We start from the raw sequence: 26,521 nt of genomic DNA on the forward strand, positions 1-26,521 counted from the left end.
CGCCCGGTGTCAATAAACAAGATGGATCAACCTTCTTCAAAAATGATGGTGGCTCTAAAGGAAGATTTCAGAAAGAAAGAAACCTGAAATGTGAAGCTCTGAAAGACTGATTAAACACATTAACATTTAGAGGTGCTAACAGGAATCTCAACCAAGCCACAGTTCTAGTGATTTCTGTAAAAAACAACAACACCGTAAACAAAGAGAGACTACATCCTCCTCACCCCGGAATAAACTAAATAACTTCTTGGTGAAAATACATGTTTATTTAAACAAAGAAAGAAAGATTAAAAACCCAAGAATAAATTAAAGAATTTCTTGGTAAAAAGAAATATTAGGCGACACGGAATACACTGAGAGCTTAAAAAGGAACATTCATTAATAACAGACAAAATAGGTTCAATAAAGACAGGAACACGGAGTACATACAGTGTTCTCTAAACACAGAATCCTGAGAGCAAGACTGACTAAGAACAGTTTACCTCTCAGTGGAATTAGACACCATCCTATGCATTCTATAGCCTGTATTTCTAGTCCGCGTAGATTTAATAGCTATTTCAAGAAATATAATGTTCAAAGTAGAGGAACAACTTTCTTACCTCTGATTGTGACAGTTGCAGAAGAGGAACTACTTCCAGCCTCATTCGAAGCCGTGCATACATAATTCCCTGAATCTTTAAGTTTAGCCAGGGGGATTTCAAGTGATGCTATTTTGTCTTCAAAATAAATTTTATAATCTTTGCCTGGGGGTATTTTGTTCCCATCTTTATTCCACGCTACTGTTACTTTCCTATCTTCATCTACTTGGCACTCCAGACGTATCTTCTTATTGACAGCAGACTGCACCGACTGTAACTCCTTAATGAAATGTGGCTTATCAATAATTACCATTTCCCCCTGGCAGATGTCAGCTCCAAACTTGTTTGAAGCTTTGCAAGTGTAAACTCCTCTGTCGTTTACTGTAACATGTTTAATCTCTAAAATATGCTTATTATCAACGGTTGAAATCTTGTGATGTTCTGAAGAAGAGATGGCAGCGCCGTCTCTCTGCCACACCGTGTCGATCACTGGAGTACCTGACACGGTACACAGGAACCTGGCACTTTTACCCACAAAAGTAGTGATCGATTCGGGTCTGGTTAGAAAGGTTGGAGGGAACGCTTCTGCAAAAAGAAATGGTTTCATGGTTATACTGGGCTGGCACCAAAGCCACTATTGTCTTTATGTATGCCAAGGGCAGAGAAAAGGAGGAGAATAGTTTGTCTTCGGACACACGTTTCAAATTTGTTTAAATTAAGGGTTGGACAATAAAGAAACTGAAAAGTGGGAAAAAGAATGAAAAACATTTTCACCGTCTGGACCGATATATAGCAATGACGAGTGTAGATCCAAAAGCCAGTATTTCATTTAGCAAGACTGGCCAAAATGCCAAATGCTTGTGATTCTGTTATTAATTTATGCTGCTTTCATAATTTAGCAAGTAATGACTGATCCAATAAAGAAAGGAAACTGAAAACCAAAACCCCCGTACATTTAGACCGCAGCAAAATATAGGGGGAAACCTAGAAGATATTATAAATGTGTTGTTTTTGAGATGTTCATAAAATCCCATAAATTGAGATATGCCTGTAAACATCTTTTATTCATTGCAAGATCACTCTACCCAACCATTCAGTAATTACTGCCCAAGCACGGCGCCTGAATGTTAAATAAAGCAAAGTACAACTAGAAAAAGACTTAACGTAAGTATATACTGAGCACTACATCGAAGAAACTGGATTCAATACAAATCTTCAAGACGACTGATGTCAGATATTAAAAATAATTTGAAATTATTCTCCCAGAGCTGAAGACATTGAATTCTTGATCGATAGCTCAGAGACCACAGTGACTAAACAAATTAACTGGCATTTTTTAAAATGTATCTCCAGCTATAATTATCATCTGGAGGTTAAATTATGTCTTTATAAAATAATCATATTCTCAGTTTAAAGTGGATTTTCCCCCTTCCCCACCACATGACGTCTCGAAATCCTTTGAATCGATTATCAACTGCGAGATGGTTTTTCCTTCTCTGGATGCAGAAAACAAGAAAAGAAAAAACAAAGAAACAAAAATACCTGACACTGGTGTTGACAAAATTCAATTATTTTCTGTCTTCACACCTACCAGATAAAAAGACTAGCTATCTGGGCCTGTGTGCAATATAATAACTCATAATCCTAAAATAAGTGTTTTAAAATTATAAAGCAATGAAACAATCGGAGGATGTTAATGCAAAAATAAAATTAGCATTAAGATGCCGTACTTACCAGTCACCGTTAAAATCGCTGTAGAGCTTACACTGCCATACTGATTGGCAGCTTTGCAGCTGTATTCTCCACAGTCAACTACTTGAGGTCTTGGGATTTCCAGCGTGGACACGTATTTCGTGGTATGTATGGAATACTTGTCGCCGTCATATATTTCTCGGCCAGCTCTATACCACTGGAATCGGACATTAGGAGCAGTCTCAATCTCACAGCTAAACTTGGCCAGGTGGTTCACGGCTACTTCCTGCGACTCGAGTCTCCTCCTCAGTATGGGTGCAACTAAGAATTGGAAGTACAAATTAATTCGAATACCCGCTCATCGGTATTTGTACCCCAAATAACTGTTAATGAAGTGACCAACTGAAATTAGATGGGTGATTTACTAGCAATCCAAGGAAAGTGACTGTAAAGAAAACAAAATGACTGTCAACGATGAAAGCAGACTATAAGCAGTGCTAAACCTAGTGAATGGACTACGTTGCAATGCGAAATGAAATCAGAAAAAGGACTAAGAGGTGATACTACTAGACACATGCGTAACAATGTGATATAGAAATATACCACGTTGTACTGGAACAGTGGAAAACGAAGAAGTGTATGAAACTTTGCTAAAAATGGTGCAATGATTTAAAGACCTGTTGCAATGATGAGAAGGATAAAAACAAGAAAACCGATCGCCGCTTTGTGGATAATGGGATGAAAGTGTTGATGCATGCGCTGTTGAGAAATTCTGATGCAAGCAGAAGTATAGACGATACTATTACACGGGGTTGGGTTTTTATCATTTATGGGACGAAAGCAAAAAGGCAACTAACTGTATTACAGAAAAGTGAAAAAGTGCGAATTACTTTAGGAAAAAAAGTGGGAAGGAAAAACGAATAATTGACAGAATGTCAAAAAGTACACGGGAAGTGGAGAAAGAATAGGGGAAAACTATGGTTAGTTCTGTGATTACATTAATGAAGTCTAATTACTTTTCATATCCATATCGATATGGAGATACAGATATATATGTTCTATTTAATTAGAAAATTAGTGAATATTAGGAGGCAATATTTTATCCCCATAATCCAACCTCTTTTTACAACTGTGAGTTTCGCTGATGTTGTTGTTTTTCCACCTTCATTCAGTGCCTCACAGGCATACTCTCCTTGATGCACTTCCTTGTGTACTTTGTTGATTACTAGTGTGTATGTGTCATGATCTTGTAAACACTTGAACTGTTTGCCTGAAGACACCAGTTTACCCTCAAAATACCAATTCACCTTTTTGACGTTTGTTATAATTGATATAAGACTTAAGCTATCACCTTCCTCTACAACAGTGTCTACAAGATTTCGGTGAATGACGGGATAATCTTCTCTAACTAGCTTGTCCTCTGGCTTCCCTGCCTGAGCTATGAGAACCTCTCCACCATCTTCCTCGGATATTTCTTCCTTTTTCTGTTTCACTGTCAGTATCTGCACTGGTTTCTCCAAAGGCACAGCTGCTAAAGCAACGTCGGCAGTGACTGCGGTTGAACCGACATCTCTGATCTGACTTTTGACAGCAACGGTGCTGACTGCTCGAGCAGACAAAAGCTGTTGCAGCTGCGCTTCAGATTCCGTGGTTATTTCAGCCTGCTGGGGCTCCAGCGCATCAGAAATAGGGCTCGCGGATTCCTGCTGCACTGGCTTATCAGCAACAGTAGCAGATGAGATTTCTGAGAAAGGAGCATGCGTGATAAACAACTTCTGAGGCCCAGTTACTGACATAGCTCTGGGCTGTTCTGCGATCAAAATATGTTTTTCTTCGTAAATAATCGAATACAAAGCAGCCTTTAGTTCAGTTTTCAAGCCAACTATCTGAGGGTATATTTCTTCTAGAGAGACTGTTATTTCTATGGGACTGGAACTCCCTGTGGTTATAAGGTAGGTGCACATTGTATATTTAGGTTCCTTGTTGACTTTCACTGTCTTTACTTCAATATTTTGTATATCACCCAACCATTCGGAAAACAAGAGATGTTGTTCACTAGTCATTGCAGCTTTCAGGGCACTTCTGATCTGAGTCTTTATGTCTAAGCTACAACCCTTGGGAACTTGAACAACAAAGTGGTTTTCTTTGGAAAGGACTTCTCTTTCTTGTATTTCATGTACGCTCAGCGTCTCCTTTGGTTGCTTCTCTACCTTTACAGTTCCAGTTTCTGACCTCGTTAGTTCGACTGCGTGTTCTTCTTTCAGAGGCTGCTTTTCTTCTAGTATTAATGGTAGCCTCACCGACTGTCCTTCTTGAATTCTTGCAGCAAAATCGTGTTCTGCGGCTTCTAGCATATTTGCACTCTCTAGCGGAACACTTCCTTCCTCGGCGCAGGCAGATTCTGAAAGGAATCCGGGTTCAGATTTCACCTCACCGCTCACGGTCTGAATCTCCTCAAGTGTTTCAACATGACCCAGGTCCAAGGCCCTGCTCTCAGTCACGCTCGATAGCTGCATAACTGTTTGAGAGTCTTCTTTTCTCAGGGCAGCTTTCTGCTCCTTTTCTGCCGCGCTGATGATTTGTTCTTTTGGCAGAGGGATATCCTCAGCCACTGTGATAAGGCAGGTCGGTAGCTGAGGTTCAACTGTAGCGGTGGGGTGTAATCCTTCGGCACTGCTCTGAAAAGCTTCCAGTTGTCCCGCAGATAACCCGCTCTTCTCTTCTGTTGTTGCTGCCCGAGTAAACATTTTTTCTTCTCTCTGGAAAGCCACGTGGGATACAGGTTTTTGAAAAGCCAGTATGTCTTCCTTAGGCAACACGTGCTCTGACTGGGTTGTCTGGAGACGGAGGGCGGAAGGGGGCTCTTTGACAGGCTGAATGCTAACCGCCCGATCCGGGGCAGGAAACTGGCTAGTGCTTTCATAAGGGAGGGGGGTTTGTTCTTCTGAGACTAACGCGTGCAACAACATTGGGGTTTTCCTAGCGACTGCTTGATCCTCGGGCAGCGCCACAAAACTAAAACGCCCTTCTCTAGGGAGTGTTGTTTGCCCATGTACCACCGGCAAATTCAATAGCTTTGCGCCTTCCTTTCGGGTTTCTACAGGTCCTGTCCTGTCAAGTCCGGGGACTTGCTGCGCGTGCTCAGCCGCGAGCTGCTGCTTCTCTTCTGTAACGAGAGCAGCTTTTACAACCCTCTCCTGCACCAACGCCCCCTTCTGCTGAGCTGCTGACGGGACAGCCACGGCGCCCTCTTTTAGAAACATCCTTTGGGAATCAGTCATAGGCACGTGTAACTCCGCGGGCGATTCCTGTACTGGTTTCGCTTCCGCAGGTAAATCCAGGGCGCCGAGCTCCTGGGCGTGAGCGTCGCCTATTCGCTGCTGTTCCGCAGCTAAGGCCAGTTGAAATTCCTTCTTCTCGCCCTCCAGCACCAGGAGACCCTTCTGGCGCGTAGGCGTTTCTAGCGCGAAGGAAGTTTCTTTAGGCAGCTCCTGGATGTCTTCAACTCTGGCGGTGTGTAACAGCTGCCGGGGTTCGCGGGCTGAGGTCCCGGCCTGCGCCCCTGCGCTCGGGAGAGGCACCGCGGTGCTCGCGGTCACTGCACGCTGCTCTTCAGCTACGGCGGAGAGAAAGGTCGATTTCTCTTCTCGGGCCGCCTGCAGCGCAACCCTCTCCGGGGGGTGACTCTGCAGTTCCTTTTCTTTGTCCTGCTGGCCGCTTTCCTCCACTACTGGCAAACAAATAGCGGGGCCCACGTGGAGTTCAGAACCAGGCAGCTCAGCTACTGGGGGGCTTTTAATTGGCTCCAGACATGGCTCCAGCACGCTCGGGTGCTCCAGAACCTCAGTCGCAGTGAAAGCTGCTGGAGGAAGCCGCTTTGCCGTTGGAACCCCCGTTTCTGCCGCCTGAGGAGATACATCGAGGCTCTCGGCAGCCTCAGGAGACTCCAGCACGGCAGCTTGCTGAGCAAGAACCGTCTCCTGCTGCATGCTAGCGGCGGAGTGAGAAACCTCAAGCAAGGAGTCCACCTCTTCGCTATGGACCGAGGGCCTGCCCTCTGTTCCGATTGTATACAACACTTGCTGGTCCCGCTGCCCACCCTCACCTGGCAATTTAACAGCATATAAACGAGACTCGGTAGTCAGCTCACTTACGGTTTCTTTGTACGATTTCGTAAGATGTTTCTGAACGACTTTCTGTTCCTTATACTGAAACACAGCAGCGGTGTCCAGTACAAGCAGTTCTGCAGAGCAAGTGGCTTCCCCAAGGGGATTTATGGCTTTACAGGTGTATAACCCACCATCATCTCTCTGACACTGATGGACCGTTAATGAACCCGAGCCGTCAGGATTGTGAACCACAGTGTAGTATACATTAGAGAAAATCTGGTGATTTCCCTTAAACCATTGCACCTCGGGTACAGGTTCTCCAAGCACTGTATACTCAAATACAACAGGGAGACTTTGAACACACTGAACAGGTTCCACTTTCTTCACAAAGCAAGGGGGGGAGGGATTTGTTTTCTTTTCTAAGGGTTTCTTCACCTCTAGTTCTACCACCGATTTTTTGTAGACTTCTCCAATCTCTTTTGGTTTCACCTTTAGATAGGCACTGCATGCAGTCTCTCCATACTTATTACTGGCAATGCAAGTGTACTCACCCTCATCTTCAGATTTTGTATAGAGAATGATAAGACTATAATCACTACCATCAAATACAAATTTGTGATCTGTGGAAGAGGTTAACTTCACTCCATTAAAGAACCATTGGATTTTAGGTTTTGGACTGCCAGTAACAGTAACTGAGAGTCTAGCTACATCTCCTAGACTTGTTTCAACATTAGAAACGTGTTTGAGGAAAACCGGGACGCTGCCCTCCTCCGTTTTCATCTCTAATTTACTGGAGTAAACTGAATTTTCAGGCATAAATTCAAGTGTTTTATCTCTATCAGACAATTGAAGGCCGCTGCTGTAACTTTCGGTTCTTTCTTCCTCAGTAGACACAAGAACAGAACTAGAAAAGTCTGTATGGGAAAAAATTATTTAGTTTTACTAAAACGTTTTGCTGAAAACTTCTATTTAGTAATCACTAGAGAACATGAATAAAACAGGTCTGTTAGTGTAGTTATTTTTTTTGTTTACCTTGTAGCATTCTCAATACCATGAAACAGCTTAACAATGAACCTGAACTCCTTTTTCTGTCATAACTCAAACTATAGGATTCCACTAAACTGAGAGCCATATCATTCTATCATTTTTTATAAACAATTCTCCGTTTGGATCAATGGGAAAAATTGTTAAAAAGCTGATGGAACCATATGGCCCAAATATTTTTGTACAATTCATTTAATTTAGAAAATATTAATATTTCAGTTATTTATTCATTTTAACAAGTACAATCAAAGTTGTGCATTTATATGCATATTTTATATATACAGATTAATAAACAATTATGTAAAATTTATGAAAAGGGTCTAATTAATCCACCACACTAAGAAATCTTATACTCTGGTCTCAATTGCATTGGCTTAACTGGGAGCCATATGGGACACTGCCTTTGATTGTTTCCTGTTATGTCTAGATACTTCCGGGGATACAATAAAGCTATGATGCTAAGTGTCACAATTCCGTCAATATCTAGACAGAAGGCTAACTCTGTTTCCTGGGTTTTGTGGATTAAAGAAGATCCCTCATTTTAATTTAATGTCTATATTATGTTGTTGTACTTTGTTTTAGTGGTGGTTTAAAAGATGAGAGGAAGAAGATCTTGAGAAACACCCCTGTTGCTCTTTGTAGACACAAAAGGCAGTAATGGAACCTTTGTTACAGCCACGTTGTTTATCTGGAATATTTCCTTTTTTTTCCCCCAGCAGAATTTTAAAGCTATCCAGAAACACCTATAGAGTTTGGAAACCAAATCCTGCAGTCCTTACCAGGCAAAACTTCCACTGAATTCCGAGTAAGGTCTACAGTATTTGGCCCTAGAAAAACTTGGGATGTTTCAACAAAATCAAAAGCAGTTAGTAGAAAAATATCTCCTGGTTGTCTAATAATTAATTACATGTTCACAGTTATATGAGTTAAGTAAAAAATCTGAGAAAATACTGCATTCCAACCACAAAGCAAAAAAGCAGCAATAAAATGCTCCTTCAGATTCATTCATCTCTCTAGAAGTTACTAATCTTCTCCCAAATAAAAAATGAAATAACATTTTGAAAATCGCAGAAATGGGTAGACTAAAAAAGTATTACAAGCATTAGAAAAACATTCATGCAGTTATTTAAATATTTTCATCTTTTAAAAAGGAGCTTATACCTACAATTTATGAGTTTTTCTGTAAGAAGGGTGCTATAGTTCTGATGTACCATAAACTGCTGTGGCCAGTAACGTGAAGGGGGCCAACGTTGCCACCTTTACTGTCATTGAAAATTACCTTAAATCCCATAGAAATCAAAGGGACTGCTCCCCTAGTAAGGTACTAGTCAATGTGAGTAAAGGTGGCCCTTAGACTCTGTGAAGACTGTACAGTAGAATTTCAATCCACAGGATCAGCTACAGGGATAATGACAGGAAAGCTACAAACATATTTTGTCTGCTTACTTCCAAAGTGTATTCCTTTGGGAAAAAGGAAAAGTTACATTATAAATATCTGAAAAGGCTTTGCACCGTGGTGTTCACATAATTTGTGTGCTGAAAACCACTGAACAAAACAGTAAACCCTGTATATGATGGAAATTTCAAGCCAGGGGGTGCTGCCACACCCTCAGCACTCCTAGTTCCAGCACTCCTGGCTTTGCATAAAGGAATACAGTAGAATTCATGCGGTTTTATGTGTTTCAGGATGGTAAATTCACAAAAACCATGTTTTGACTACTTTACCAACACACAAATAAATTACTAGAAACAAATGTAAATATTTACATATTTATTTCACAAATATCATCAACATTAATATTTAAAATATAATATTGATTACAAATAAACATCAACTACCCTCTTTTTAAAATACTCTGTCTTTAAGAATGAAAAAAGACATTTCACTTGACAATGAAATTACTCTTTTTCTTAAATTTCTACTTAAGCACTACCTTTAAAAGATATAGGGTCAAATATTGATCATAGTTACACCAGTAATTCCTGAATAACTGTACTGAAATCAAGAATAGCTCTGGATTTATGTTAGTGTAACTTAAGTCAGACCCTGACACATCATATTTTTATTTTAGTGTCCCTGGCCAAAGTCATACAGTGCATGAAACTGACATTTTAAATAACACCTTTTATTTATTTATTTATTTTACTGCTTATATATATAGTATAAGCAGTAAAAGTAGAGAGAGACTCTGAGCTATTAAGTTCAGATCTGGATTTGAACTTTCCCAGATTTTGGATGGTTTGGATCTAAGGTTTCAATTTGAGCCAATTTCTACCAAAAACATATGCCAGATTCACATATTTAATATCTAGGATAATTGTTTAGGTTCCTATTCAAAATTTATTAAAGTCAACGGGGCCCATTCCTTTCAATGGGCTTTGGATCAGGCCTTTAACATCCTATTTAATCAATACATTTCATGCAAACTCCTCTAGGGACCTCTGCTGTTAAATAAATCAGTAAATGCTATGCATCTGTACAGGGAATGAATATGGGCACAACACAAAACCATGCTTACCCAGCTCAATGTTGGAACAAACACACTCATTTCTCTTATCCTCCAGCATTTTCAACATACACTGGTTTAGTGATAATGACAATTGTAATAACCTTAGCTACTTAAGTACATATGTACGTTAATGTGTACTAATATTTATTTTGTGGTCATCAGTGGTATTAAAATAATCTGTCTTCCGTAGTATTTAGCAGGGTTTAGCTAAGAAAAGTGACACCGCAATGGACTTCATCGACTCAGTTTCATTTCTGAAGGTGCCAACTCATCACTACTTGGCACCTGCACTGTGTAATGGTAAGTAAGGCTTTCCAAACATTGCAGCACAGTTAGGCAATATAATTTTTCAATAATAATGCCAGATATTTTATTGAATATATTTTGAATTTGTAATGTGTGACTCTCAAAAGGCTTGTAAATTAGGTTCAGCCGAGCACCAAAAGGTCTGATTCCCTTATGGACACCATCTAAACAAACTGAGTCTACAAAATGAGTTTGGAAACATCACAAAAATAGTTTGACTTGTGAGATTTCCAATACTTCCTGTTTTGTGTTGGATAGGAGATACCACGAGAACAAGGAATCTCGCTCTTCAAGTATTTTGGCACTTCTATTCCTGGTCTAAACAGAATAAGGAAGAGCAGTGGTTGATGCAATAAGGAATTAAAAAAAAAGTGAACCAAAATTTTCCAAACCGCAAAAAACATTGATTTTTTTTCTTTAAATCCAAGTCCTTTGTCTTATCCCCATTTAAAATCTGCATTAATGGCAGTGCTCATGGGAGAACTTTCCAAGGATGATTTTCCTTGTCTCTCTGTGAGAGAAGAGCCACACAGAACCACTGCCACAAACAGGCAAGCTTTCAAAATGGAAATATTTTATAAACACTTCAATAAATCCTCATGTGTGGCACTCTGCAGATTTTCTTTATCATCTTTGAGGGCAACACCAAAATATTGAAGGATTTCAGTCGAAGCATCACCACCTATTAGGAGATGTGTCTACTGAAACATCCTTGTGTCTTCAATAACATTTGCAGAGCAAATACTGCTGATTGATTTAATGGAGATTTAATAAAAAATGATTTTTAAGTTTTCACATGTGCGCTATGGCTTTTTAAGACGAGTACCACTGGACCCAATTTTCTCGGGTACTTTAGGATTCTATGAGAATGCTGAGTTCAGAATGAATCCCTACTAATGCAGAATAACTTCTGTGGTGCCTACAACATTTTTAGACATACAGAACCCATATATGAATACGTCAAACACAGAAATAAGTACATGCTTGAAAACAATTGACTACACAAAAGCATTATTTCTTTTAAGTTTAAAATCATCATGCCTCTTAAAACATTTTGAAAGTCGACTGACAAAAATTAATAAGTAGCCTTAGCATTGTGTAAAGTGGAAGAAAAATAATAATTACTCATATTTAAAGCAACAGTCCAGGGTTGCTGAATTTAGGGTTTCATCTAAATTCACATGTATATGTTTGTGTAACCAGAAAGCAGTCATATACATTGTAGGTTTTTCCCTCTTTTTCTATAAATGAATTATTACATATTTTAAAATTTAAAAATAATTGTTTTATCAGTGTATACATTTTTGTATAAGCTAGATAAGCTTAGGTCTGAACTGATCACTTCACCCTGAATTGACTCTTCCATCTCATTTTTTAAAATCTTTCTTAGTTCATACCCTAAAATATTTGATTGCATAAGAAAACAATTAATCTAAAGGACAATAGCTGTGCTTATACTGAAAAAAAAAGCTTCATATAGAGTCTGAATCCATTTTGTTTCTGTCAGTCCAGTATTTAACATTATATGTTGCTGGTAGAACGATGACTGACAGAAGAAAAACAAATCCCTGGAGACTTAGTTCTAATCTTAAAATGAAAATGTTCACTGAAAGTCTCCTGCTTTCTTACTGCTGTGTATTTTTTTATTCACAGTGCAGGAGTACAGGGAAAGAGAGATTTTATTCTTATCGTTTTATAATTACATTCTGTCTGTTGATTTATTAAATGCCTCATCTTTGCCTCTAACTCTTAAAGGTACAGTACACAATATATTTATATCCATGCTTATTACAAATCCTGAAGTCCCTACTCAGTCTTTATTGCAGCAAAACTTCAACTGGGTTTGAATCTGATCTCACTTGCATTGCTTTTGCAACAGAGTAACCCCATCGACTTCAGTGAAGTTATTAGTTTACAATCAAGATCAGAATCAGGCACATTGTCTTCAATGGCCATTTTGCCAGAATAAGGCCTGTATAAAATAGAGATAAGGTGGGTGAGGTAATATCTTTTACTGGACCAACTTCTGTTGGTGAAAGAAACAAGCTTTCCATCTACACAGATCTCTTCTTCAGGTCTAGGAAGGGTGGAAAGGCTAAACATTTGTAAGCACTTCAGGATTTGACTGAAAGGTGTACTGTGTTTAGACTGAAACATATGTCTAAAGTAGTACTCCATACACTTAAGTTACAAGAACACAGCAGATTTCATATTTCAAGATGGTTGCTAGGCCCTTTTAACACAGAGATGATTGCACTTTTAAATAACACAAGTATATATACACGTATAGGAAACTGACAAAGGAGTTCTACATACGTGAATAACAACGATAAAAAGGGTACCTTTAGCAGAATGTGCAAGGAATTAAATTAATTCCTGTGCAGAAGGCCTGCACAAGCCTTCTGCACCGCTTAACTCTCTCACGTTCCTAAAATAGGGCATGTGGGACTTGAGGGGTGCCTACCAGTTGTGAATTTCACTTCTCAATGAGCATTAAAACATAGGAAGCACCTAAAGTGAATGCTACACATTTACAAACAGAATTTAGGGACAATGCAAACCTATTGTGTGCTTAATCCAAACATTTATTTTGAAATCAAACTTGGAAATTCAGCATATGTTTAACACAGCACTTGTATCAGCAGTTCCTGCCCTGTTTGCAGCTACACATCTGTATTCCCCTTCATCGTTTTGGATTACATTTCCAATAATTAGGTTATGACAGCCCATCTGCCTTTCTTCCATACAGTACCTATTCCCTTCAAGCAGTATCCCATCTTTGTACCAACTGATACTTGGGTTTGGAGCGCCAACTACAAGGCACTGGAAACACGCAGAGGCTCCTACTGATGAAGTGCAGTCAAAAATATGTTTGATAAACTTTGGAGGGGCTTCTGTGACTTGGAATTCAAAGGAACAACTACCTGAGCTCTCCGCTTTAAATTCTATCTTCTCTTCTTTGGATGGCTCAGCGAATACATCAAAATTAATATTGACACATTTCTCCCCTTCCTCTTCACACTCTTGTTCTGTGACAGCTACCAACTTGACAGCTTTTTGAGAATCATCAGTGTCGTGCCCAAATTCAAACTCCAGCTCTATTTCGGTCTGGTTGCCATTTGGAAGAGTACTGTCTACAAGCAAATCAAACGTCTGTGGCCTAGCCATAGTGTTACCTAAAACTATATCAGTCATTCCATCTCCACTCCTGCTAGCAAGGGCTCTCTGTGAATCTAGCACAACTAGAGAGCTTTTGCATATAGCTTCTCCTACACTATTCACTGCTTTGCACCGATATGTGCCACTATCAGAATGACCTACATTCTGAATTTTAAGACAATGACTTCCTTTCTCATCAGTCACAAGGTAGCTCCCGCCGTCTGCGGTAATGCAGGTATTTTCTTTAAACCACTGTACTTGGGGAGTAGGGGAACCTGTCACTGTACATTCAAACACTGCCTCTGAATTTTCTAGAATTTCCAAATCAAAAAGGGGAGTGGTAAAGCGCGGGGGCATTTCAGTGACTTCAAAGTCAATTTTCACGTCTTCATCTTCTTTTGCAATCAATCCAGTGGTTTGCTTCACCAGAGCAAAAGGGAGGACATCAAGAAAAACAATCATACTTTTGTTGTCAGGTGTAAATTCAGGAATTGTGACTATTTTGACCTGCTTCTCGAATTCCATAACCTCATTTTCGTCCAACTCTACTTCCAGAAGTATTTCCTGAGGAGAAGGTGACCTTGAAGTTTTATTTTGTTCCAAGTCAAACTCTATAACATGCTGATGTGTTACTGGAGGAGGTAAGGCCAAGGACCTTCCATCTTGAGGCAAAACTTCTACTTGGGTGATACTTTTAGCTTCCCCTATGATGTTTACTGCATGGCATATATATTCTCCTTCTTCCGATTTCTGAACATTATGGATTTCCAAAATACACATATCACCCTCCTTTTCTATTCTGACTCTTTGATCTGGTTCAAGCAATGACTTATTTCGATACCATTTCACATCAGGAACAGGAAAGCCTATAACTTCAGCAATAAAACCCAATAAACTGTTTTCATAGACCTTCCTCTTGGGCAAGGGTTTGATAAATGCTGGAGGCATTTCATTTCCCTTTGGTTCCACTGCTTCACAAGGTGTGCCAAACATCTCTGAGCGCTGCTCTTCGTAAGGCGACCTCCTTTCTTGGAAAGGAGAATGTAATGCTCTGGGTTCAGGATATTCACTGGTGGGGGTTGTGTAGCACTCTCGTGGTGTGCCGTTCCTTACCAAATCTGAAGGGGACTTTCTGTTGAAGGATGGTTCCTCGGAAGGTGTTGAGTACCGTTCAGGTGTGCCAGCTGGAGTGTGGTAAGATTCAAAAGACATGGGAGATTCAAAATTCTCAGCTGACGATGGTGGTGTATAGAATCGGTCAGATTCTGTCAGTTCATCCCCGCTTGTGCTAGCAATTTCTATTGACATTTCTGATTCAGGAGAGAGTGGACGGGTCAGCTCCTGCTGCTGATTATAATAGTTGTAAACGGTGCTGAAAGTGACGTCTTCAACTTCCAAAGAAGTGATACACTCCTTCTGGTCAAAGGCCTGGAAAATAGTATCTTTGAAATCTGGACTCTCTTGCTGTCCTGCTGAAAGTAAATAATTTGAGAGAGACACACGTGGCTCAGGTTCTGAAACTTGAGCAGCGTTCAGCTCTTGACATTGCAAAACATTTTGTGATAGGCCCCTTTCATCCAGATTTCCTTCAGCAGCATTTACAATGTCTTTAGTCTGAAATGAAATTTCATTTTCAAGCTGATCTTCTAAATTACACTCTTGTTTCTCTGAGGCAATTAATTCTTCTCTTGATTGCCTTTCCTGGACTATGGATTCTTCATTTCTTAACGAACGAAGGAACTGTGCAAAAGAAATGTCCCTGTCCTGTATATCTGATTCCTGCTGAATACCATGATGGTCTTCGGGAATTACTTTGGTATAACACCCAGTTTCAGTTTTACTTCCATTAAAAGTAGACCTGCTTATTTCTTTCATTGTGGCTTGCTCTACTTGAAGAACGTGTGTTTGTTCTTGCTCCACTTTACATGCAGTGGGTTCTTTCTCCTTTGCAGCTTTTTTCAAGTCAGTTATGAAGTTGTCTGCTTTGGGGTCTATTCTCTCTAGTGATTCTACACCCTCAGAAACATCTGTTTCTTGCACTAAATTTTGGAAATATTGATTTACCGACATTTTGGATTCTGCTGAAGGCCTAGGCTCAGTCTGCTCCAATATCAAGTCTTTAATTTGTTCCTTAAATGATTCTTCCACACAAACATTTTTCTCAGATTCATCAATTCCTTTTGCAGGTGATCCCTGTTCAGTAGAAAGAGGAATGTCAGCTAGGTCACTTTTAAATATTTGCATTTCAGACACTCCAGTTTCTGTTGAGAGAGTCCGTTCTTGGACGTAAACTCCCTCCAGTTGCATCTTGTAATTATGACGAAGTTGTTCAGTTAAAGACATTTCTTCTACAAGTGTGTCATTTATTTGTAGATGGTTTATGAAACTTTCAGTTTCTCTTTCCATGATCTCGGGAGATGACACTTGGTTTAAGGAACACATTTCTTCCAGTGATATGCTGCCAGTCTCTTTGGAAACGAATTCTTCTGAGAAAATCACTGCATGCTGTTTTAGATTAAATGCTAATCCCTGGATTTGGGGTTCTACTTTTTGTAGAGATAAGGTGTTTTCTTGAGAATTATCTTTTTTGCTTATAGCTTCACTCTCTTTGGAAAACTCTTGACAGGAATCAATTCCTTGTCCTGTAGGTGATGTGGTTTTCTGTACATTTTCTTCCATGTGGTGTGTATCGGGTTCAATTCGTTCAGAAGCAGAACGTTGATCTTTGAAATATATTTCATTCTGCAGCAGCCTCTTTTGTTCTTGGCCAAGATTTTCTATAGCAGAGTAAACTTGTTTCAAATCAAATACAATATTGACTGTATCAGGTTCAGAGGCTGGGTATTGACCTTTTAAATGTGTTTCTTCTTGTTGCCTCCTAATTTGTTCTTGAAAATTCTGATCTACATTTTCTATAACTGAAGGAGCTTGTTTTAAATCAAATACAATGTTGTATGTTTCAGGTTCTATTTTTTCTAATGTTTGTTCCTTGTGATAGGTTTCCTTCTGTTCTGTCTCTCCAATGTCAGATAATTTTTTATTATGAAGAAAGACATTTTCCTCTATGCCATGCGCAAAGCTTCTGTAATCTTGTTCTTTTCCTTCCATGGTTCTTTCTTCTTGCCCCATGTGTTCTTCGTGCTGAATTACTTTATTTGGGTCATAAAAACCAAGTTGTTCTAATTCGGGTGTACCTTTGAATTCATCACTTATTGCATGCGAATAGGGTGCATCTTTCTCTTCTATGGTAGTTGAATCTTGAAATGTCCTATTTAAGTTGCTGTCACATATGTCCTTTTCATACAGATCTCTATCTTCTTGTACCATCTTGGATATAGGACTGAAAAAACTATGATCCTCAAATTCATTCCTCTTTGCACTCAGCTCCTGCTCTAAGACATGGATTTGATCACTTGTAAATGGTGCTTCTAAATTGTCACTGAAAGAACGTGCCACAGGAGGTGTACCGAGAGTTCGCTTATGAGCAGAACTCTCTTGCTCGGGCTCTAATTTCTCTGAAAAATGCCCTGCGCCCTTGACTTCCATTTCATTACCGTTACTAAAAGATTTACTTGGCGTGTTTCCGTTATCAAGATGGGGCAGATCAGTAACACCATTGCTAAAGTTATATTCTTCGGGAACTGTTTTTTTCAAGCACTGCTTCTTCTCAGAAGCAGCATCTTTACCCTTCACACTCTTTAATTCACCATCTGTATCCTGACTTGCAGGAATTTCTATATTACTATATGTAGCTTTCTCGGTATGGCTTTCAATGATCTTTTGAAGTTTGTTCTTAGATGTAAACTCTGTGGTTGTAATTTCCATTTTTATTTCGTCTGTTTTATCAGGCTGATCTCTTAGCTCTTCAGAGAGTGGAACCCGGTTGAGATATCCAAGAGAAGCAACTACTTCAGCTTCTTTTATCTTTGACTTCACTTGTTGTTCATCCACGTTTATTTTCTCTTCTAGTTCACTCGGGAGCTGGAAATCTGGGCTTTCAATTATTGGCTCATCCTCAGTGTGTGGAACCTGGTTTAAACTGCCAACAAAAGCAAATATTTTGGCTTCTATATTTGATTCTACTTGTTCATTCACTTTTATCATCTCTTCTTTTTCAATCTGGGGCTGAAAATTTGGGCTTTCTGATACTAACGGTTCTTCAGGTAGTGGAACCTGGCTTAAATCATCAGCAGAAGCAGGTACATTAGCTTCTTCTATCTTTGACTTCACTTGTTCACTCACATTTATTTTCTCTTCTTTTAGAATCGAGAGCTGGAAATCTGGGTTTTCAGATATTGATGGTTCTTCAGGGTGTGAAACCTGGCTTAAATCACCAACAAAAGTTAATGTCTTGGCTTCTTCTATCTTCGACTCTACTTGTTCACTAACATTTACCGTCTCTTCTTTTTCAATCTGCTGCTGGAAGCCTGGGGTTTCAGTTATTGGCTGATCCTCAGTAAGTATAGACTTTCTAACGTCACACATAAATCTCGGGAGTTTGGATTCTGTTTCTTTGGAGGATGTATTTTGTTCCTTTTCCATGAGCTCTACCTGCCTCGGTGTACTGAGGTTATGAAAATATTGACTTACAGAATACTCTCTATCATTAAACTTGTCAGCAATATATCCAACTGAGGATTCATAAAGATTGTGCAAAAGTTCCTTTGCAACCTCTTCCTGAATTTGTACACTCTGATCTGGAACAGTTTCTTCTTCAACATCACTAATTTGTTCTACATGACTATAAAAGCTCTGCACACCAGACTCTACTGTAAGATTGGAAACAGTTTCTATTACTCCTGCTGTGTTCTCAGCAACACATTTGTATGTGCCAGCATCTGACACAGAAACTTCACCAATACGTAACCTGTAACTACCATCCTCTTCCTCCTCAAACTGAAACTTCTCAGTAGGAGTTAATATTTTGCCATTTCGAAACCAAGTTACAATCGGTTGAGGTTCACCAGATATTGAGCACTCCAGGACGACAGAATCCCCTTCTCTACAATTAATATATTTTTGTGTTTCTTTCACAATTTTTGGTGGTTCATTTACCACATCAAAGGAAAATTTAAATTTATGTTTTATTGTCTGAGAAACTTGGTCCCGAGGTGATGGTTCAGGTACAAATTCAACAGGATGAACTATTTCCTTCAGTTCTTCATCTTGTTCTGGAGTCGGAGTAGGAGCAATTATTTTGATTTCCACAGGAAATGAAAGCAGGTCTGAGTCAGAAACACAAGGTATGGGCAGGTTACCCTGAGGAACGTAAAGGGTGGCTTTACTTTCACTACTGAAAGCGCGTTGATTTTCTTTCATTTTGTCGAACAGAAAACTAAGTTCTTCTTCCTCTTCTATGTAATCCTTTAATAGTTCAACTTCATCAGTGGTGAATGGTTCAGCCTCAATCCTCTCTTTAATCTTCACTTTGAGCATGCTTGATGTTGTGGCAGTTCCGTATTCATTAAATATCACGCAGGTGATGGATCCTTCATGCTGAGGGAGAACAGACCGGAAAGTCAAGGTAGACTGGCTCTCTGTCGTGTGAATGGCATAGTCCTGGTTACGTGATATGGGTTTGTCATTGTTATACCAAGTGACAATAGGCTGTGGATGGCCACAGAAATGACAGCCAAATATGCAACTCTCTCCTTCCTTTGCTTCCTGAGATTCAATTTCATGAACAAACAAAGGGGGGCCAGGTTCCAGAAGCTTTAGAATAGGGCTCTCTGACCTGGCAGGCTTTTCCTTTATTTCACAGACTTCTACCAATGCAGACTCTCTGATTTCTGCTGAGTCTTCCAGTACTAACATTGCATTTTCTTCACTCTTTTCTGTTTGGATGCTTTCAAAAGTATCAACAGGCTCATTGATGTTTATTGTGATTGTCTCGGACATCACATTCTCCAGTTTCGTAGTTTCGCTTAATCCATCGCAGAGAAGCACATAGATTATAGATTCAGGGCTTTTCTTCTTGGCTGTCATTGCTTGGAACTCCTCCAGATGTTCTTTTGGCTTGGTATCTATTCTTGAGTCCTGTGACTCCTTGTGTGTATAACTATAGTCGATGGAGGTAACTTGGGCAATTGGCTCTGGTTGCTCTAATGGTGGGTCTCCCCGATACTGCTCTCTCGTTGGTTCTTTCAGTGTTATTAGTGATTTTGTTTGGAATGTTTCTGCCTTGATGCTTCCTTCAGGAAAGTCCCGAGGACTCTGGGAGGGTTTGGAAAGCCCCAGTATTCGTTCCATTCGCAGGTGAAAGTCCTCCGGCATCTTAACAGACTCTGGTTTAGGAGGGTGCATGGCACCCTCCTCACCACTTGGCATTTTGGGTGAAGAGGTGCATGTATGGATTGGTTTTATTGTCTGGAAGTCAGAGCGTATCGCCTCACTCTCAATGGTCCAATGGACTGGAGGAGTCCCTCGGTCTTTACCATCTCTAAAGTCTGTGGTTTGTGCTGATTCAAGGCGTGACTCTGTCTCGGTTTCTCTCTCTGACAGGCGCAGTTTCTTCTTTTCCAGCATGGTTCTTTTGGCCTCCCGCAGTCGTTGCAACTTACTTTTTATTTCCTCATCAAGCAGAGCATCACTTCCATGATCCCTGTGCCTTGCAGTGCGTTTGCTACCTACCTGTTCTTTATTGTACACGAATTCCTGTCCCCTTAACACAGGGAGTTTTGGAAAGCTTATGGTTCGCACCATCCCCTTTTCAGGAAGCAAGTCGCTTAACATCTTTTCAGTCTCCTGCCTTTTATCGAAAGGAGAGCCAATGCACCGCAGGTAAACCTTCAGCCTACCCTCTTTCCTCTTCTGAACCAGACATTCAATACTCTCATGGGTTCGTTTGGACTTTCTCAGGAAATCTAAATATTTTGCATTTTGCTCCTCTCTCTGTGCAACTAGCAGCGAAGCGGTTGACTCAGCTGAACCCTCACTGTTAATGGCAAACACTTTGTAGCTCCCAGAATCCCTCTCCCGAACATCTCTAACCTCTAGGCTGGAGCTGTGAATATGCATATCACTCTCCATCTTTATTATTCTACGCAGATCTTTAGGGATAGGCCTATTATTATGAAACCATGTAATTGCGGGGGTTGGACAGGCAACGAGTTTACATTGGAAAACTGCGGGATCCCCCTCTAAAACAGATCTAAACTTCAGCTTTTGAGTGAAAGAAGGTTTAAAAGTCTCAGACCAAGAACTTATAGACGAGGTTCTACTTGCACATCTCTGCACAGACACAAATCCATGGTCTAAGTAGTCTTCAGAATTGGAGAAAGTGTCTCGCATCTTGCTTCGCTTTTCAGGACATCCAGGCTCTTCCCCGAAGAACAGTTCTGTAAGAGAACAACATTACATTACAGCGTACTCTGTTGCTTCTCTCTTACATTTGAAAAATGAAAAGAAAAGAAATGAAATGGCAAGATATTAAATTAAATTGGGGGCATGCTACAGATTTCATCACAAATCCAGAAAAAAATTCACTCACCATATTTGTTCGAATAAACGCAATGGCTTGCTCTGTTTTAAAGATTCTGACACGAAAATCGTTCGTTGTCTGTTCTTTCTTCAAACTGTGGACATTTCTTCTTGAACAAGCAAAAATGAATTTCAAAATAACATGTTCCTAGGGGTGTATGGTTTTGCTGCCCGAAAAGCTTTGTGTCTTTTGTTGGCAAAGAAGAAAATCTTACCTGACTTGCAGACAGTAGAATAAACGCCCTTTCTGATCCCTTTGATTATGGTAAAATGTTCAAACAATTGAGAAAAAATATTTTGAAAGATATATAAAAATGTAGCTGTAAGTAATTAGCTAAAATGAAATGAGAAGGCGTTTATTCGAACTAATACAGCCACTAACTTCACAACGTTATGCAAAAAAAGCAAGCAACATGGACCACATATGCTATCTGCAAGCCAGTGTAAGAAATGTATAGTGACGAATTAATGTATGTGCATGAAGTGCGAGGATACAATGGGAATGTGTAGCTTTCACATGTCCTAAGTAACATTCATTTTCTATTATACTCTATCCTTTGAATGATTTTAGGTTGCTTACTTGTTTAAAAATCATTTCATTAAGATTTTTATACCTTCGTTTTGATTTAAACCATCCCATGCACTAACAAGAGAGTTTAACAAATAAAAGCTTAAGCAGTAAACAGCTGCATAGCATGAAGTAGAAGTTAAAAGTACAGCTGCATAATTATAAATGTAAAGTTTTAAACTGATTTTAAAACTTAATCTTTTAATGTGGGTAACCCTTAGCATATTAAAACAAAAACATGCAGCATATTCAAATATGCTCCAAAATGTATTTTACTTTTCCTGTCATACGCTGTATGTAAGCAAATAAAAGTTTCTAATGATTTACTAATTTTTTTACGCTAAATCAGTGCTTCAGCGTGACATCCATTTGTGACTGTACCTTTCACTTCCATTTCAATCTGTTTTTCTATCTTCTCTTGAAGAACTTTTTCTGGAGCTAGAATAAAATAGAGATTATTGTGATCAATTAACGCACCAATTAATGGGCTGTGAGGTTGAAACTATGAATATCTGTTGCAATGATACAAAAAATCCACACACACATACATGAGTACATGCCAAAACAACTCAAACACCTGATAAATTTGACAGAAGTGATCAGATGCTTCAAAACATATTTGTATTGTATACTTGTCTACAACTTTTTATGATTTTTGCCTGTAATTTACCATGCCTTTAACATGCCTTAAACACCAGGAGGCAAACATTCAACAATCCACAGATAAGTCATATTTTTCTTTCTTTACTGTTTCCCATGGGCTGAATGTACTTGAATGCAATGATGGTATGCAAGAGGAATTTATGTTTGGAAAGAACATGCAGTTGCCAACCTGTCACTCTCAGATGAGTGCTGCACTCGGCTTGTCCTGCAGAGTTAACTATTCTGCACTTGTATATACCCCTCTGATTCTGAACAACTTTCAGTAATTTTAAACTGCACAGTGGCCCATCGTGTTTTAAGGAACATAATGCAGACTCCTCAACTATTAGCTGATTGTACAGCCAAATCACACAAGGAGTAGGCACACCCTTTATTACACAAAAGAGTGACACATCGTCTCCTTCTTTTACAATAGTTTCTGGGAGCAGAGTTTCAAGAAATACTGGTACTTTGGCACCAGTTTCTATGATCTCTTCGCATGGCACGACATCAGGGTAGTAGTCTCCGTTCCTTTGTTTTTCAGTTCCTTGTGATCTTTGAGCTGAAGTGATTAACATGCTTGATGTTTCCTTTGAAGACTCTTCCTTAACTTCGGAGGTTGTTTGAATCTGAGACTCTTTGACTGTTTTAGTGCTTTTAGTATCTGAGTCAAGCGTAATTTTTGTTACTGCTTTGGCGTGTGCTTCTTTAGCTAGGTAAGAATAAAGTTAGGAAAAGCATTAGATTAGATGGTTGGCAAGAATAAAACACCCTTATACTTAGAGAAATAAAAATAAAGGGTTTAGTATGGAAAAGCATGTAGTAATGTTCAGCATGTTAGTGCTCAAACTAAAAATAAACTATGAAATATATGAGTTAAGACACATTTAAGGGCTCTATTCATGCTAGGCTAAAGGAAGGTCCCAATTAAGTCAGTAGGATGTCTACCATTGACTTAAGAGGGACTACGACTTGGTCTGTAATGACTAACACAAGCAAGCACATCTTTAATTTTAACTAGGGCTGTCAAACTAATAAAATAATCACAATTAATCACAAGATTAAAAAGTAGTTGCGATTAATCACAGTTTTAATTGCACTGCTAAACAATAGAATACCCATTTAAATTTATTGTAAATATTTTGGATGTTTTTCTACATTTTCAAATATATTGATTTCAATTGCAACACAGAATACAAAGAGTACAGTGCTCACTTTATATTATGTTTGATTACAAATATTTACCCTGTAAAAAGATAATCTACAAATCTAAGCATAAAAGGGCATATGAATGTTTAGCATATCTGGTACAAATACCTTGCAACGCCATCTATAAACGTTGCCATGAAAACACCTATTCTCACTTTCAGGTGACATTGTAAATAAGAAGTGGGCAGCATTATCTCCCATAAATGTTAACCTTCTGTCTTAGCAATTGGCTAAGAAGTAGGACTGAGTGGACTTGTAAACTCTAAAGTTTTACATTGTTTTGTTTTTGAGCTCGGTTATATGAAAAAAATAATTCTACATTTGTAAGTTGCACTTTCACGATAAAGAGATTGCACTACACTACTTGTATGAGGTGAATTGAAAAATACTATTAATTTTGTTTCTTTTTCACAGTGCAAATATTGGTAATAAAATAATAATATAAAGTGAACACTGTACACTTTGTATTCTGTGTTGTAACTGAAATCAATATATTTGAAAATGTAGAAAAACATCAAAAATATTTATAACACATTTAAATTGGTATTCTATTATTTAACAATGCAATTGAAACTGTGATTAATCGTGCCTTTTTTAATCTAGTTAATTTATTTTTGCATTAATTGCTTGTGATTGACAGCCCTAATTTAAATCAAAGGTATTTCCTTTGAATATTGAAGGTAACTGCAGAAGATCATGTAGAGAGAACACTTTATGTAGATTGACAGGAAAGAAAGGACTTAACTGATGTGTAAGAGCCAGATAAATGGTGCATGGCAAATGACTTAATGGAAGAGCATGACACAGTTTTAGTCTCGTGTTCATGCTGCAGTTGTTCCTGCAGCATCTGAGTTCATAAAAGCAGCTATCACATTATCTAAGGTGAGCAGTGCCAACATTATCTAAGGGGAACAGTGCCAAAGGAACAAGAGGCCCATTTTGGGTCTACAGGAGTCAAGGAAATCAATGTCTATACTCCAAAGATGTTATTACATATGCAGAAACTGCTGATATTTTAATGCACCGGAGTAAAGGCAAGGGGGAAAGGAATCCTACAAATAAAAAACCCACAGGTGTGGAGGAAGACTGTGTAGGTCATTAATATAGTCTTGGGAAAGAGAGGCTCCTAAATCCAGTAGACAAGCAAGGATTTTATAGCACTGAATACAATTAATAGACACGTTCAGGAGTAAAAAACAGACCTGTATTTAGGGTGTTTGAAGAAAACATGCAAATAAACTGCTTAAAATATTAATCCTTGCAAATATGTAGCACCTTCTGTGCCACTCAAGATGTGCAAGCTGGAATGGCCTAGAGTCTGGGTTAATTTGCTCATCTAACATTCCCCCCTTTCCTTTATTTAAAAAGGAATTTCTCTCTCAAATTCCAACTTCAGAAATCTGCATAAGTTGCAAAATTAAATTGGTTCCTTCTGTCCTGTTCTTCATTTTATTCCAGGTGGACACTTCCCACCAAGTCAATGTCTCATTGCATATCAGTGGCTTAAATTGATAAATTGATGAGTAGAAATTCCATTTGGCTGCAACTTGCTGGGAACAGCCATGATGCACTTCTCAAGCAAGTTGTAAAACTCTCTGCCTGGTGCTGCAAAAGACATTTACGAATAGAGTCCTAAATGTGAAAAAGAACATAAAACATAGCTTTCTAAATTAAATACTAGTGTTAGGAAATGTGAGTGAGCTATACGCAGAGATGATTAGGTTGAAATGAGGTAAGTCATAATGTTAAAAATCAAATATCCACCTTCTACTGTTAGTACAGCAGCTGTTGTTGTCTCTCCATGATCATTATGCACAGTACATCTGTACAGTCCTTGATCTAACAGTTGGACATTTATAATTGTGAGTAATAGGACAGTTCCATTTTGTGATAGCTTCACTCGTTTGGACTCTTTTATCCTTTCACCTTCATGGGTCCACAGAACCTCTAAAAAGTGTTCGCTTTCTAAAGCACAAATGAACTGCGCGGTATCGCCAAATTTTACAGTTTGGTCACGGAGTTTCAGGAGAATATTTGGGGAAGCCTCTCTCATTTCCTGGACAGCAGCAGCGCATCCTTTCATTGTACTTTGTGATGTTTGTGAAAGGACTGTTGTATGGAAGGTTTCTGTTTCTTTCACTGATGTAGCTTTCATGGTTAAACTTTCTGATAGAGTTTCCAAAACCTGCACACCCAGTTGGTATGATGGTTCTTGTACTGTTTTAATTTCTTTTTTATAAGCCTGGGTCTCCTTCTTTGCGAAAGGGGAAGCAACATGAACTTCTGATATTGCCTGTGACTGGACAGACTCTTTTACATCTTTCCCAGAACTTTGCCTATCTATGGCTTGCACTGTGTAATCAAGTAACAAAAAATAACAATATTAACAACTAATGTACTTTAATGGGCCAACTTAAGAACAAAATAAAATGGTATGGATAATGAGAATGAAAGATATCTTCATGGGAAAACTCAGCATGCCAGATGCATTATGCTCTTGACACAAAAGAAAATTCATTCACGTAGATGAATGGAAAATAACTTGTATTCATGCAGTTGATACACAGCTGATGTTCGTCTCTTCTTTTCACTGAAGCTGTCCATTCCAATATCAAATAATCTGTTATGATACTCTTTAAGGATGTATTTTCTGTTATGCTCTACACTGGGTTGTAAAAGCTATGAGACTATGGTGTGATTATCACCAGCTCTCTGGTTTAAAGTGTGTACTTGCGTAGTTTAGTAAAAGGTCTATATTTTCTATATATAGGACACAGTTTTGTGAGATTTTAAATTATATGACATTTTAAAGTTGAGGAAATGACAGTGGTTTATTGGTTACAGCTAATACTACCAACATTAGTGAACTAGCTGCTAACTAAAAGGTGTGAAAAGAGGAAAGGAGGTAATTAGTAACAGTGGTATACAACAAACTGAATCCCTTTGAACAAAAATGGGGCTTTACCTTCGGCAGTCACCGTAAGTGTAGCTGTGCAAGTTGCTTCTCCAGCACTATTTCCTGCTTTGCAAGAGTATTGGCCAGCGTGCTCTAAAAAAGCATCTACTATTATCAGCATAGCTGTGCCTGTAGACTCATCAAAATGGAAAACTATATCTTTTGTTGGCAACATTGGCTGTTGGTTATGAAACCATTGGATTTCTGGTTTTGGCATGCCAGAGACCCTGGCTTGAAATCTGACTGATTCCCCGCTGCATACCCTGCAG

At 39.0% G+C, this 26,521-nt stretch overlaps 1 protein-coding gene across 1 annotated transcript in view; it reads right to left on the reverse strand.

Annotated features, from left to right (window-relative positions):
• Positions 1–26,521, reverse strand: part of TTN (titin) — a 309,757-nt gene that overhangs the window by 242,424 nt on the left and 40,812 nt on the right. The window contains exons 43-47 of the mRNA XM_045032840.1: positions 25,061–25,648; positions 21,827–21,883; positions 4,061–7,293; positions 3,388–3,985; positions 2,313–2,591 (exon numbers count right to left, since the gene is read on the reverse strand). Of these exons, the coding sequence (XP_044888775.1) occupies positions 2,313–2,591; positions 3,388–3,985; positions 4,061–7,293; positions 21,827–21,883; positions 25,061–25,648 (4,755 nt within the window). The remainder of the gene's footprint in view (positions 1–2,312; positions 2,592–3,387; positions 3,986–4,060; positions 7,294–21,826; positions 21,884–25,060; positions 25,649–26,521) is intronic.

Source organism: Mauremys mutica, chromosome 10 (assembly GCF_020497125.1).
Source record: "Mauremys mutica isolate MM-2020 ecotype Southern chromosome 10, ASM2049712v1, whole genome shotgun sequence".
Lineage (NCBI taxonomy): Eukaryota > Metazoa > Chordata > Testudines > Geoemydidae > Mauremys > Mauremys mutica.